The sequence below is a fragment of the Bos indicus x Bos taurus genome, chromosome 2, assembly GCF_003369695.1.
Source record: "Bos indicus x Bos taurus breed Angus x Brahman F1 hybrid chromosome 2, Bos_hybrid_MaternalHap_v2.0, whole genome shotgun sequence".
Classification (NCBI taxonomy): domain Eukaryota; kingdom Metazoa; phylum Chordata; class Mammalia; order Artiodactyla; family Bovidae; genus Bos; species Bos indicus x Bos taurus.
Window position 1 is genome coordinate 577,026 of NC_040077.1, and position 16,837 is coordinate 593,862.

The following is a 16,837-nucleotide window of genomic DNA, read 5'->3' on the forward strand; positions in this document are numbered from 1 at the left end:
AACTTGCCCTGTTACTACAGGTATTTCTTGACTTCCTAATTTTGCATTCAAATCTTTTATGATAAAAAGAGTAAATTTTTTGCTGTTAGTTCTATAAAGTGTTGTAGGTCTTCACAGAACCAGTCAATTTCGGCATCAGTGGTTGGAGCACAGACTTGGATTACTGTGATATTGACTGGTTTTGCCTTGGAAACGAACCAAGAGCATTTTGTTGATTTGGAGATTGCACCCAAGTACTGCATTTCCAACTCTTATTTACTATGAGGGCTACTCCATTTCTAAGGGATTCTTGCCCATATTAGTAGGTATAAGGGTTACCCGAATTGAATTTACCCAAAGACTCTTGAGAGTCCCTTGGACTGCAAGGAGATCCAACCAGTCCATTCTGAAGGAGATCAGCCCTGGGATTTCTTTAGAAGGAATGATGCTAAAGCTGAAACTCCAGTACTTTGGCCACCTTATGCGAAGAGTTGACTCATTGGAAAAGACTCTGATGCTGGGAGGGATTGGGGGCAAGAGGAGAAGGGGATGACAGAGGATGAGATGGCTGGATGGCATCACTGACTCGATGGATGTGAGTCTGAGTGAACTCTGGGAGTTGGTGATGGACAGGGAGGCCTGGCGTGCTGCGATTCATGGGGTCGCAAAGAGTCGGACATGACTGAGCAACTGATCTGATCTGATCTGATTCTCACTCATTTTATTTTACAGATTCCTAAGATGTCGATGCTCACTCTTGCCATCTCCTGCCCAACCACATCTAACTGACGGTGATTCATGGACCTAACATTCCAGGTTCCCATGCAATACTGTTCTTTAACATCAGACTTTACTTTCACCACCAAACAAATCCACAACTGAAAGTCATTTCTGCTTTGGCCCAGTCTCTTCATTCTTCCTGGAGCTATTTTCCGCTCTTCCCCAGCAGGAGTGGACACATTCTGACCTGGGGGGCTCATCTTCTGCTGTCATTATCTTTTTGCCTTTCAAACTGTTCATGTAGTTCGCGAAGCAAGAATACTGGAAGGGTTTGCCATTCCCACCTCCAGTGGACCATGTTTCGTCAGAACTCTTTGATATGACCTGTTTGTCTTGAGAGGTCCTGCACAACGTGGCTCTTAGCTTCATTGAGTGATTGCAAGCCCCTTAGCTAGGACAAGGTTATGATCCATGAAGGGGCTTCCTATGAAACACTAGGAACTAGGAGACACTATAATTTTCTTGTACACCAAGTTGACCATGACATATTTTAAAGCAATTACCACTCATCACCTTAATATAGCTACTATAGATGTAACTGGAGAGAATGCTGGTTAAACAGCTCTAAGAATCACCACCAGTACTGGCACTGTGGCCATGTCCCTAAATCCAGACCTCTGTTTGGTCATACTTTTTCCCAAAACAAATAATAAAATGGATTCAGTCATATGACCTCCAACGTGCTCTAATACAAGCACATGAACCAAGGCAAAATGCAATTTTCTTACTTTATACCCTCTGTCCACTGTGTGGTCAGCTATGCTAGAAGTCCCAACCTCCATTCTACCAGGGGAGGCCTGCCCTAAATTCCAGGGCTCCTGAAGCACAGGCAGCTGGCTCCTGCCACCTGACTCATTCTATCTTCTGACCTGCCCTCAACAGGTTAAAAGTTTGAACAACAAAGCCACAAATTCTTCAAAATATAATGAAAATAAAATTGAAAAAAATACTACAAAATAAGTATAATAGCAAAACCAGCAAGTGATGTCCATGAGTTAGGTGTTAACTATACTGTTAAAAAAACTTAAAAGTGGATATTGTTACTTCCAATTCGTTGTATATCATAAATCAGTTCAGTTCAGTTGCTCTTGTGTCCGACTCTGCGACCCCATGAACCGCAGCACGCCAAGCCTCCCTGTCCATCACCAACTCCCAGAGTCCACCCAAACCCATGTCCATTGAATCAGTGATGCCATTCAACCATCTCCTCCTCTGACATCCCCTTCTCCTCCTGCCCTCAATCTTTCCTAGCATAAGAGTCTTTTCAAATGAATCAGCTCTTTGCATCAGGTGACCAAAGTATTGGAGTTTCAGCTTCAACATCAGTCCTTCCAATGAACACCCAGGACTGATCTCCTTTAGGATGGACTGGTTGGATCTCCTTGCAGTCCAGGGGACTCTCAAGAGTCTACTTCAACACCACAGTTAAAAGCATCAATTCTTTGGCACTCAGCTTTCTTCACAGTCCAACTCTCACATCCATACATGAACACTGGGAAAACCATTGCCTTGACTAGACGGACCTTTGTTGGCAAAGTAATGTCTCTGCTTTTGAATATGCTGTCTAGGTTGGTCATAACTTTCCTTCCAAGGAGTAAGTGTCTTTTAATTTCAAGGCTGCGAGTCACCATCTGCAGTGATCGTGGAGCCCAAAAAAATAAAGTCAGCCACAGTTTCCCCATCTATTTCCCATGAAGTGATGGGACCAGATGCCATGATCTTCGTTTTCTGAATGTTGAGCTTTAAGCCAACTTTTTCACTCTCCTCTTTCACTTTCATCAAGAGGCTTTTTTAGTTCTTCTTCACTTTCTGCCATAAAAGTGGTGTCATCTGCATATCTGAGGTTATTGATATTTCTCCTGGCAATCTTGATTCCAGCTTATGCTTCTTCCAGCCCAGTGTTTCTCATGATGTACTCTGAATATAAGTTAAATAAGCAGGGTGACAATATATACAGCCTTGACGTACTCCATTTCTTATTTGGAACCAGTCTGTTTTTCCATGTCCAGTTCTAACTGTTGCTTCCTGACCTGCATACAGGTTTCTCAAGAGGCGGGTCAGGTAGTCTGATATTCCCATCTCTTTCAGAATTTTCCACAGTTTATTGTGATCCACACAGTCAAAGGCTTTGGCATAGCCAATAAATATAAATATAAATCATAAATAGACTGAGTCAATTAAAAAATTATACAACAGAAGACAAAGGATACATATATTCTAAAAATGGATGTTGCTTCTAGCTTCCAAATAATATAAACTATTTAATGCCACTGAACAATACACTTAACAACTGGTTAAAATGGTAAGTCTTATGTATATTCTACTATAATAAAAACTTTCAATTTACATGTTAACAATAAAATACGTAACATAAAAAAGGCTTTAAAATATATACCACCACATACTATCTCCACAGGAAAACACAATTAGGGACAAATAAATAAGAAAACTATAAGAATATACACCAAAATATTAACAGTGATATTTCAGGCATAAAAGTTAAACATTTGTATTTTTTCTTTTAAAAAAATTTTTCTAAATACAATGTTTCCGTATTAAATTTTTCCTAAAATTAAATTAAATTACAATTTTGGAAAACTTAACTAATATTTACCAAATAGTCCTATGAGCAATAATATAATACATATGGTCTATATAATACATATAGACTATATAATACAATAATCCTAATGTATTCTCACTATGAGATACACTCTAATTAAATACTGGCTTTTGAAAGTGAGAGTGTGGGCGTAAGCAAATAGCTCTCACCTCCCACTGTTGCCTTTTTCATCTTCTTCTTCTTCATTATCTGAAGCTAAGAAAGGAACTGCAGCCATATCTTCCTCCTCTGCACGTATCCGTCCCAGCAGGATGAGACCATGGATTTTACAATCAATTCCTGAGCTTCTGCACTGCTTTATGGCAATTTCAATATACCTGTGATACTAGACACAAACACAGTAAGCTGCAGAGCTTTCAGAGGCAAACACTTTAACTAGAGAGAAGGACATATGAAACATGCAGTATGTGGCAAGTCACAAGCCTTCATAACACTTAAAGTGTAGAGAATTTGACATCAACATGCACACACTGCTATATTTAAAACAGATAACCAAAAGGACCTACTGTATAGCACAGAGAACACTGCTCAGTGTTATGTGGTAGCCTGGATAGGAGGGGAATTTGAGGGAGAATGGGTACATTATCTGTATGGCTAACTCACTCTGCTATGCTTGAAACTACACCATTGTTAAGCAGCTACACTTTAATATAAAATAAAAATTTAACAAAAAAATTTGACTACATACAAATTAGAAAAAACTATACAAAGAACTCATAACCCCACCAACTAGCCCAACAATTATCAATGTATGATTGATTTTGTTCATGTAGGGATTATCATAAGAAAATTCCTGACAACATGTTGTTTCAAAACTTCAGTAGGTATCAGCGAAATATCAGCATTTAACAAATACATCCACAGTACTCTTATGATAGCTAAAACAATAGTCTTATGTCATCTAAATGCTGCTGCTGCTGCTAAGTCGCCCCAGTCGTGTCCGACTCTGCGCAACCCCATAGACAGCAGCCCACCAGGCTCCACTGTCCCTGGGATTCTCCAGGCAAGAACACTGGAGTGGGTTGCCATTTCCTTCTCCAATGCAGGAAAGTGAAAAGTGAAAGTGAAGTCACTCAGTCGTGTCAGAGTTTTAGCGACCCCATGGACTGCAGCCTACCAGGCTCCTCTGTCTATGGGACTTTCCAGGCAAGAGTACTGGAGTGGGGTGCCATTGCCTTCTCCGCATCTAAATGCTACCAGTGATCAAATTTTCTATCTGTCTTGTAAACATCTTTCTATTCTGGACTTGTTCAAATCTAGGTCAAACGCTGTAACGTCTTCACCATTCATTATTTTAAAGTTGGCCCTCTGTCCTGTGGTACGCCCACATCCCATACATGGCGTTTCTAAATGTAGTTTATCCCTCTAGCCCTATATTTCATGTGAACAAAGACTGACTGCTTCCAGGGGACCTATCAAACCTTAAGATCTATAATATCTATGATGTCACAGGAAGAACAATTTGAATAAAACAAATAGAGAAATGAAAGATTCTATAGGAAAAAAAAAAAGATAGTTTCTTTCTTTAGCAAGGAAAAAACAAAAGGGTTAAGATTTTAATGCAGTGCAAAGGGCAGATACTGTCTGACTCACGAATCATAGAAAGCAAATGCAAAGAACATTTATGGGACAACTGGGAAATTTTAAACACTGACTGGATATTGTATCATATTAAAGACAAAATTTTAGGTGTGATTTTATTGTGGTTACATTTTTAAAGTCCTTGTCAGAAATTAATAATAGAAGTACTCACTACTGAAATAATGTCATGGCTAGAACTTGCTTTAAAACACTCAAAAAAATGGGGTGTAACACAGGAAGAGAGTTAGTGAAACATGACTGGCAAAAATGTTGATAATCATTGAAACTGGGTGGTAGGTTCATGGAGGATTCAGTATACTTTCTGTTTTCAGTTATGTTAGAAAAATTCTGTTAACAAGCCATTTTTAGAGGAAAGGCAATGCTAGAGAGTTCCATAGCTTTAGGAATGATAATGCTCTACTTTGTAAGTTGGTCTGATGGGTGGAGACTGGGCCATGAATTTTCTGAGTACTCACAATGCTTAATATTTCTCATATATGTGGTATAAGCTATTTTGTGCTCATCAAATAATACATAATAAATTGTTTTCAACTGAAAATTTGTTAAAGTCAATATATCTTTTATGAATAATAACCTCAGTTTTTTATTAAATAAATTAATCCTTGGTTATTGATCTACTTAAAATACAAAGCAAAATTCAAACAAAAAATATTCAGTAGTATAATTCAGACATAAGACAAACTGCATTTTCCATTACCCTGGAATAAGTTATTACAATAAAATGCACTAAATGCATTATCTTTTCTCAAAAAAACTCAATAATATATTACATTTTCATCATTGGCCACTTTATTATTACCACCATTGATAGTAACTGTTAATTACATGGTATTCCACAAAATAGTTTAATGACACTCAAGAATGAATGGTGTTCTACAATTTTATTCATTGAAGACTGGAAGAAAATTTTAAAAAATCTTCCGGTGTACACAAAGGCCAAATAATCAACTCTTGGATCTGGCAGGGGAAGTGCTAGTATGGTCCCATAGTCTCTAGACACAAGTTACCAACTTTCCACTCTTAAAAAAAATTAATCTATGACTGGCTGTGTACCAGGTTCTTTGATATAACACACTAGGACCCCATGAAACCTGTCTGTCCTTATGTGGGCATGTGTGTTAGTTGCTCAGTCGTGTCTGACTCTGCGACTCATGGACTATAGCCCACCAGGCTCCTCTGTCTATGGAATTCTCCAGGGAAGAACAATGGAGTGTGTTGCCATTCCCTTCTCCAGGAGATCTTCCTGACATAAGGATTGAACCTTGGTCTCTCACACAGCAGGGAGATTCTCTACCATGCGAGCTTCTTGGGAAGCCCTTTGTGGGAATACCAAAATAATAAAGCAATGACTGACAAACAGCACTTAATAATTTAAAAATAAACTCACTTACGATGAATTTTAGATGAACAGAAAGTCAAATGTTTGACATCTTTATCCACTATCATACCAATTAAACAATTTCTCATGAGACAATGTATATATAAGCAGTAAAAAAAAATTGCCTTAATTTGCATTATTTTAAATATATATAATTTACCAAAATAGTGTAGATTTACTGAAAGATTTATGTGGCAGTCTCACTAATCTATAATATGTTCTATTTAAAATAACCTTCACTGATTCTATCAGAATTTTTAAGAGATAAAATTAACTTGGATTCATTTTGCAAATGTCCTTATTACCAAATTAAAGGTATGAAAACAAAAACAATTTCAGTGTCATATATATGGTTAAAAAGAACCACTGCTTACTAGTACATATTTAATGGAAATACCATGATGCTAGATGCCCAAAGAAGCCCAAGGTGTGTGGCAATGACTTCTGCCTAGAGCTTTTTACCTGCTTTTAACCAAAGACAATGAGGACGGAATTTGTTTTGTTTTGAAATTGATCTGGTAAGCAACAAATTCAAGTTGTACACATGTCAAATTTTAAAATAAATACAATTATTTAATTAAGGGGAGAAAATGGGCTCAATATTATTATAGAGATGATGAGAAAAGGAACCTCTCTTGCCATTTGCAAACCACCAAAGGAATACTATCAGAGTGGTCAAGATGGCAGAGTAGCATAACCCTCAGCTCATCTCTTCTCACAAGCACAACAAAATCACAACAATCTGCAAAAGAACCATCACCGAAAGACTGAAACCACCAGGAAAGATCCTCTAAAGATGGACCACAACAAGAATGGCAGAAGGTGTGAACTCCTGATATAATCAAATCCCATACCCTCCAGGGTTCAGTTCAGTTCAGTTGCTCAGTCGTTTCCGACTCTTTGTGACCCCATGAATTGCAGCACGCCAGGCCTCCCTGTCCATCACCAACTTCCGCCAAAGATGCTTTTGTTTTGTTTTGTTTTGTTTTTTTCCAAAGATGCTTTTGAACTGTCGTGTTGGAGAAGACTCTTGAAAGTCCCTCCAGGGTTGGCGACCCACAAATTGGAGAATAATTATATTCAAGAGTTTTTCTCATGTCACTTTCCCCAGCCTGGGGGTCTGGCACAGGAAAGAGAACCTTAAGAACATTTGTCCTTGAAGGTCATAGGGGCCTGACTAGATGAGCTCTAGAAGGAGGACGGGTTGGGGTAGGGGGATACTTCACTCATACAGGGCACCTGCAAAACCTCATACGTGCCAGGACCAAGAGCAAAAGCAGTAATCGGATAGGTGCTGGGGCCACACCTACCTGCTGGTCTTAAGAGGGTCTCCTCAAAGGGGAGGCAGGGGTGGCTGTGGCCCCGCCTGTGTGTGCAGACAATGGTGGCAGATACACTGGGGAAATATTCAGCTGCATGAGCTATCATGGAAGACAACATTCTGACACCAAGACCTGGCTCCAAACATCAGACTCTAGACTCCAGTGCTACAAGGCCTCAGCCCAAACAACAAACAGGGTGGGGACACAGCCCTACCCATCAACTTCAATTGACTCTAGACAAGGCCCTGCCCACCAGAGGATCAAGACCCAACTTCACCTACCAGAGGACAGGCACCAGCCCCTCCCACCAGGAATCTCAACTATAAAAAATATCAACAACTTCAGATATGCAGATGATACCACTCTAATGGCAGAAACTGAAGAGGAATTAAAGAGCCTCTTGATGAGGGTGAAAGAGGAGAGTGAAAAACCTGGCTTAAACTCAATATTCAAAAAACAAGAACCATGGCACCCAGTCAGATCACATCATCACAAATAGATGGGGACAAAATGGAAACAGTGACAGATTTTATTTCACTGCAGACGGTGCTCCAAAATCACTGCAGATGGTGACTGCAGCCACAAAATTAAAAGACACTTGCTTCTTGGAAGAAAAGCTATGACAAACCTAGATAGCATATTAAAAAGCAGAGATATCATTTTGGTCTGTAGAGTCAAAGGTATGATTTTTCCAGTAGTAATGTACGGATGTGAGAATTGGATCACAAAGAAGGCTGAGCACCCAAGAACTGATGCTTGAGAACTGTGGTGCCAGAGAACACTCTTTAGTGCCCCTTGGAGTACAAGGAGATCAAACCAGTCAATCCTAAAGGAAATCAACCCTGATATACACTGGAAGGACTGCTGCTGAAGCTCAAATACTTTGGCCACCTGATGTGAAGAGCCGACTCATTGGAAAAGACCTTGGTGCTGGGAAAGATTGAAGGCAGGAGGAGAAGGGGTTAACAGAGGATCAGATAGATGGTTGGATGGCATCACTGATTCAATGGACATGAATTTGAGCAAATTCTGGGAGATACTGAAGGACAGGAAAGTCTGGTGTGCTGCAGTCCACGGGATCACAAAGAGTCGGAAACGACTTAGCAAATGAACAATAACAATGCCTGCCAGAAGTAAGAAAACTATTAATCCTGCAGCCAACACATCAAGTCTGTAAATGCAGACCAGATCCTATCCTGAAACCAGCAGGCCCCTGGCCCTTTCTTCAGTGATGAAAGGAAGTTCACTGCTGGATTGCATAGGACCTCTCTTATAGAGGGCCACTTCTCCAAGGCTGAGAAATAGAACCAACCTACCACGTACACAAAAACACAAGAAGCAATTTTGACAAACTCAAACAATAGAATATGCTTCAGATGAAGGAGCAGGATAAAACATCAGAAGGAAAACAAACTGATGTGGTCGATTCTCAGGCAATCTACCAGGGAAAGAGTTCACAGTAATTATGGTAAAGATGATCAAAGAACTCAAGAGGAGCATGGATACCCAGAGAGAGAAATTAGAAGCGTTTTAAGAAAAAAATAGAAAATATACAGAACCACACAATTAATAAGTACAATAAGCGAAATGAACAATACATTAGAAGGAATGAATAGTAAACTAAATCTGACAGAAGAATGGATTAATGAGCTGGAAGACAGAATAGCGGAAATCACCACCACCACACAGAAAAAAAGAACAAAAAGAAATAAGGGCAGTTTAAGAGATCTTTAGGGCAATATCAAGCACACAGATAGTCATATTATAAAGGTCCAAGAAAAAGAGAAAAGGTGTTTGATAAAATATTTGAGGAGATAATAGCTGAAAACTTCCCTAACTTGAGAAAGGAAAAAGTCAACCAAGTCCAGGAGGTGCATAGAGTCCCATAAAGGATTAACCTGCAGAGGAATATGTGCAGACATATTATAAACTAAATGAAAAAAAAAATGAACAAAAAGAGAGAATGTTAAAAGTAACAGAGGAAAAGTAAAAAATAACATACAAGGGATCTGCAATAATGCTATTAGTGGATTTTTTTTTTTTTTTGAGGAAAGAACTCTGCAGACTAGAAGAGACTGGCATAAAATACTCGAAGTGATGAAAAAGAAAAATCTACACCCAAGAATACTCAGCAAAAGCTCTCACTGAAATTTGATGGAGAAAACAAAAGCTTTACAGACAAGTAAACATTTTTTAAGAACAACTCAGGAACACCAAACAAGCTTTATGATAAACTCTAAAGGAACTTCTCTAGGTGCAAAAGAAAAGGCCACAACTAGAAGCAAGACAGAAAATCATCCAAACATAAAGCTAGTAGGGAGGTTAAAAGACAAAAGTAGTAAAAATCCCACATAAGGGTTTAAGGGTTATACAAAATAATTAGATGTGAGGCATGAATTGAAAAACAATGACCATGAGGGGAGTAGAGTACAAATGCACGGTATCTAAAATGTTTAAAATTAAGAGATAAGCAACTTAAAACAAGCACATATATAACTAGACTGTTGAACAAAAAACTCACATTAACCAGAAAACAAAAATCTATAATAGAAATACGCACAAAAAAGGAAATGAAATGCAAACTTACACTAAAGTGAGTCAAGTTACAAGAGAAGAGAACAAAGGAAAAAGGGAAAAAAAGACCTATGAAAACAAACTCAAAACAGCAAAATGGCAATATAAACATACTTATGGATAAACACGCTAAATGTAAATGGACTAAATGTATCCAAAGATGCTACCAGAAAACTACCTAGAGCTTATCAATGAATTCAGTAAATTTGCAGAATACAAAATTAATACACAAAAATCTGTTGCATTTCTATGCACTAACAATGAAAGAAAGAGATTAAATCAGAAAGAGAAACAATGATCGGAAAAAGAAATTAAGGAAACGATCCCCTTAATCATCACATCAAAAAGTATAAAATAACTAGACTAAACCTACCTAAGGAGGCAAAAAACCTGCATTTCAAAAGCTTTAGACACTAATGAAGGAAAAAGAAGACAATACAAACACATGGAAAGATAGACCTTGTTCTTGGATTGGAAGAACTGATATTGTGTGAACTATACTATCCCAGGCAATTTATAGATTCAATGCAATCACTATCAAGTTATCAATGGCATTTTTCAGAGAACAAGAAGAAAAAAATTTTTTAATTTGTATGGAGACACAAAGTACCCCAAAAAGCCAAAGTACTCTTTGAGAAAGAAATATAGAGCTGGAGGAAATCAGGCTCCTGACTTCAGGCTATACTACAAAGCTACAGTTATCAAAACAGTATGGAAATCACACAAAACCTGAAATATAGATCAACAGAATGAAAGCCCAGAAATAAACACATACATCAATGGTCAATCAATCTACAACAAATGAGGCAAGATCATACAACAGAGAAAAGATGGTTTCTTCAGTAAATGGTGCTGGGAAAGCTAGACAGTTACATGAAAATTAAAGAAATTAGAACACTCCCTAATACTATACACAAAAATAAACTCAAAAGGGATTAAAGACCTAAATCGAAGACCAGATACTATAAAACTATTAGAGGAAAATATAGGCAGAATACTCTTTGACATAAGTAGCAGCAAGATCTTCTTTGACCCACCTTCCAGAGTTATGGAAATATGAACAACAATAAACAAATGGGACTTAATTAAACTTAAAGCTTTTGCACAGCAAAGGAAACTATAAACAAGATGAAATGAATGAAGAAAACAATCGCAAACAAAGCAACTGACAAAGGATTAATCTCAAAATATACAAGCAGCTCATGAACAAACAAATCAAAAAACTGGCAGAAGACCTAAATAGATACTTCTCCAAATAAGACATACAGATGGCCAACAGGCACATGAAAAGATGACCAATTATTAGACGAATGCAATTGAAAACTATGATGATGTATCACTTCATACCAGTCACAATGGACATCATCAAAAAGGCTACAAATAATAAATGCTGGAGAGGGTGTGGAGAAAAGGGATCCCTCCTGCACTGTTGGTAGGAATGTAAATTGGTGCAGTGACCAGGGAGAACAGTACCGAGGTTCGTTAGAAAATCAAAATAAAGTTGTCATATGATCCAGCAATCCCACTGCTAAGCATATATCTGAACAAAACTCTAATTCTAAAGATACATACAAGTCTTATGGATTCTGTGGGAGAGGGCAAGGGTGGGATGATTTGGGAGAATGGCACTGAAACATGTATAATATCGTATGTGAAATGAATCGCCAGTCCAGGTTCAATGCATGATACATGATGCTCGGGGCTGGTGCACTGGGATGACCCAGAGGGATGGTATGGGGAGGGAGGTGGGAGGGGGGTTCAGGATGGAGAACACGTGTACACCTGTGGCAGATTCATGTTGATGTATGGCAAAACCAATACAATATTGTAATTAGCCTCCAATTAAAATAAATAAATTTAAAAAAAATAAAGATACATACACCTCAATGTTCACAGCAGCACTAGTTACAATGGCTAAAACAAGGAGGCAACCTAAATATCCATCAACAGAAAGATAAAAAAATGTGGTACCTATATACAATGAACTATTACTCTGCCATTTAAAAAAAAAATGAAATACCATTTGCAGTACCATGGATGAATGCAGATATTTCATATTAAGTAAGTCAGACAGAAAAAAAAAAAAATCATATGAAATCATTTATCTGTGAAATCTAACAAAATGACACAAATGAACTTACTTACAAAACAGAAATATACTCAGAAAACAAATTCATGATTACAAAAGGGGACGAGGGTGGGAGACAGGGGTTAGGAGTTTGGGATTAATCTCTACATATTACTATATAGGCAGAAAGAGAAGAGGCCAAGAGAGGAAGGATGAGATGGTTGGTGGCATCACCAATTCAATGAACATGAACTTGGGAAAACTCCAAGAGACAGTGAGGGACAGGGAGGCCTGCCATGCTGCAGTCCGTGGGGTCGTAAAGAGTTGAGCACAGGGAACTATATTCAAGATCTTTTAATAACCTTTAATGGAAAAGAATTTGAAAAAGAATACATATACACACACACATTATATATAATGTATACACACAGTATTCTTGGGGTTCCCTTGCAGCTCAGCTGGTAAAGAATCTGCCTGCAATGCGGGAGACCTGGGTTTGATTCCTGGGTTGAGACGATCTCCTGGAAAAGGGAAAGGCTACCCACTCCATTATTCTGGCCATGGAGAAGTCCATGGGATCGCAAAGAGTCGAACACAACTGAGCAACTTTTCCACACACACCCATGTATGTATAACTGAATCACTTAGCAACTGAAAACACTGTAAATTAACTATATATCAATAAAAAATCTATATAATTATACCTTAAAAAAGAGGAACACTATCTAATCTACTCACCTCTGTGCAGTCATTCAGAAGAGATACCGTTGTGTCAGTGGGGTTGATGTTGATTGTCTTTAATTCAATTAGGTTATTTAGTGAATTTCCACCTAAGAAATAAAGGGACAGGAGCATAAAGGAATCAGACAAAGAAGTTTTCATTATATAATAGAAGATACTTTTTTGAGTAAAGTAACTCAATTACCTGACACAACAACCAGGGAAGGCATGTAGCTACTGTCAGCAGGATCTACAATCATTTTTAATCTATGAACAAGAACATCTGGGAAAATCTCCAAACGAATCCAATGCTTTAAAAGAAAAAGAAATAAGTATTCTACTCCATTACTTGTTTATTAGAAGAAAGCCTCCCTCTATGCCCCAGAAATGATGTGTTTATAGCCTTTTGACATAGGGTGGTCCATTAATATCCATCAATGGGTGGGTTACAGAAAACATTAGAATCAAAGTAGAGGAAAAGCACCATTCTCCAAGTCTAACCTTCATGGCTAGATGAGGCACACCCAAATATAAGTGCAATTAAAATAACATTCTAAAAAATAAACATATATTTATTAGGGTATATTAGAAAATCTTCTAACAAGAAGCAGAATCTGAACTCATACATTTTATGTGGGGGAGTAAAACAAAACAAAGCCCTATTTAACTCTCTATCAGTTAGATAAAATCTATCATTTATATTTTTTAAAATCTCTGACAATGAAAACTAAATGGCATATTACTCTGTACCATTAAAATAATTATGAACTAAAATATAAAATGAGTACTGACAGGTGACATCCCAGTATACCTTCATAGGATTTTCAAAGTTTGTGTTCAAGCTCTAAAACGTAACACTTCTAAACAAAAGTGTCTTTGGACATGCCCCCATGGCACACTACCTTTCCTTGTGAACCAGAGGACTGCCAGCAGGGCTCACTGCCATCAATAAGACGAGAGGCTTGGTTCACAGAGGATGACACATTTAGACTCTTCACCATCCGTGCCCAGCTATCCAGCAGCATTCCTGGCTGACTGTTGTGACAGCGTTTCAGCTGTTTTCCAGAACGGCCACAAAATATTGCAGACTGTCCTATTTAATGATGGCCAAACAGTGTTAATACTTGTAGAACAGAAACTTCACAACCAAGAAATAAAGAATTTTTTATTGAGGTCCTTACTTCAAGAAAACAGTAAGTTTCCAAATTAGAAGGAGCTATTACATAATACTTAAACGGCTTCAAAAAACCTAGCCAAGGTATTTTATCCCAATTTATGAGATGAAGTTCATATAATACTATGATTTATTCCACTTGACTCCCTCAAGTAACAACAGAGTGATGTATCTCCAGATAGAAGGACATATAAAAGCGGGGTATGAAGTTCAGTAACTGTGCTTACAGAAGACATTTTTTAAAAAGTTTTCATAAATGCAATAAAACAAACTTGAAGAGTTTCTACTTTCTTAAATGGCAAATCTGGGAATTGATCTATCTCTTCCATTGAGGACAAGTAGAAGAGGCAGACAAAACATTTAAAGATGAATAAATCTTGAAAATATCAGAGTAAACAAGCTGATAAAGAATTGTGGGACCAGAATTGGAGGAAGGCTAAGATGAAAGGCATCAGAATGAGCTGCTCTGTGGATCAAAAAATGCTTTTCCCCAGTGGTATTTGTCAGTTTCTAAAGGGAACCTTAAACAGGACACACAGCACAGCCCATCACGAAAGAAGAAACACAAAGAAAAACTCACACTCTGAGCTAGGGTCTCAATGGGAAGAACCACAGAGGAAGAGAAGAGTTAACTCTACAAAGTTGTCTGTTTGTTTCCAGATTGCAGTTCTGCATGAAATCATCTCCATCAACGAAACTGGACTGAGGTGAGCCCAGATGTTAATTCTTACGCCAATTACCTAGAATTCCCAAATGGCACTAGTGGTAAAGAACCTGCCTGCAGACAAAGGAGATATGAGAGAGAGGGGTTCAATCCCTGGGCATCAGGAAGATCCCCTGACCCCCGAGGAGGGTATGGCAACCTCCACCAGTATTCTCACCAGGAGAATCCCATGGACAGAAGACCCTGGCAGACTACATCAATAGGGTTGCAAAAAAGTCTGACTCAACTGAAGTAACTTACAAAACACACATGCACCAATTACCGAGAAGATCAACCCTCTCTCCCTCCATCTCTGGAGAAAGGTAGCATCATAGGCCTCAAATTGATTCAAGAAGTAACTTTTGTTACCATATGTCCAGTACATGATGGAAAATGAGGAGACAAGGGAACATGACTACAACCTATGACAAATGACAGACAATAGAGAGAGACTCACAGAGGCTCCAGATAGAATTATAAAGTACAAATTTTATAATAACTATACTTAGTATGTTTGAAAAGATAAGACACTGAATATTTCAGCAGAGAATTGAAAATTATTTTTTAAAAGATGAGAACTGCTTAATACAACAATTAAAATAAAAAACTCAATGAATAGGTTTACCAGCAGACTAGATTCAGATGAAAAAGAGAACTAGCAAAAATTATCTAGAATGAAGAACTGAAGAGCATAAGTTTAGAAAACATAAATGATGTGAAAAATTTAATAAACAGAAATAAGATCTATCTTATCAGAAAGAAGAATCCCAAAAAAGAAGGAAAAGAAAATAGGGCAGAGATTAATAATAGAAAAAATACTGGATGACGGGAAATTGTCCAAAACAAACAAAAGATATCAAAGCACAGATTTTAAAAGCCCTACTTTGAAAGCTGGGAAAAAAAAAACCTGAAATTTTTTTACCACACACACCAAAAAACAGGTAGTTATAATGAGAAGTGATGGATGTGTTAACTACCAACCTTGCTGCAGTAATCATTTTGCAATATATGTGTACCAAAGCATCCCACTGAACACTTTATACTTATACAATGTCATATGTCAATTATAGCTCAAAAAAGCTGGAAAATTAATTAATTAAAAGCATTACTAACTGCAAGAAAGATAAATACAAAGAAATATGTATATATGCATGTGTAAGATTTGTGTAAGATAAATCTTACACAAATCTTTGAGATACAAGAGTATCTCAAAAGCAGATCTCCTTCATAAAGATAAAAAGGTATTATAAATTAGGACTATAAAAGAACATTCTCAACATGATAAAAGCTATTTATGAAAAACCTTCAGCTAACATTGTACACAATACTTAAAAACTGAAAGCTCCCCCTATGATAAGTCAAAAAACAAGACAAAGATGCCCATTTTTGCCACTTGTATTCAGCTTTGTACTGAAACACTTAGCTGAAGCAGTAAGGCAGGAAAAAGAAATATAAGGTATCCAAATTGGAAAGGAAGAAAAAGTAAGACTATCCCAGATCACAGACAACATATATATCTTACACATAGAAAACTAATGAAGACTACAAAAAAAGCCAAAACAAAACAAACTCAGTCAGAGAAAATAAATTCTAAGTTGTTAGATATAAATTCAACAAGCAAAATGTGTTGAAACTATGTACTGAACATGTGTAGTGTGTATTTCTCTGCACTGGCAATAGATATTTCAAGGAGGAATTTTAAAATAATAATTTAATATAGCATGAAAAATAAACACTTAGGAATAAATTCAACCAAGAACACACAAGACTTATACACTAATCACAAAACACTGATGAAAGAAACTAAAGAAGATCTAAGCAAAGACAACTGACAATTCTGTCCAAAGTGATATACAGAGTACATGCAATTCCTATCAAAATACTATTTTTCATAGAAGTAGAATCCATCCCCAA

The 16,837-nt window shown here is 37.4% G+C and overlaps 1 protein-coding gene across 5 annotated transcripts in view; it reads right to left on the bottom strand.

Annotated features, from left to right (window-relative positions):
• HERC2 (HECT and RLD domain containing E3 ubiquitin protein ligase 2) overlaps positions 1–16,837 on the bottom strand; it is a 235,078-nt gene that overhangs the window by 79,571 nt on the left and 138,670 nt on the right. For all 5 annotated transcript variants that reach the window (XM_027554355.1, XM_027554358.1, XM_027554357.1 and 2 more), the window contains 4 exons: positions 13,949–14,139; positions 13,252–13,357; positions 13,065–13,156; positions 3,532–3,707 (listed from right to left, as the gene is read on the bottom strand). In XM_027554355.1, coding sequence (XP_027410156.1) covers positions 3,532–3,707; positions 13,065–13,156; positions 13,252–13,357; positions 13,949–14,139 — 565 coding nt within the window. The remainder of the gene's footprint in view (positions 1–3,531; positions 3,708–13,064; positions 13,157–13,251; positions 13,358–13,948; positions 14,140–16,837) is intronic.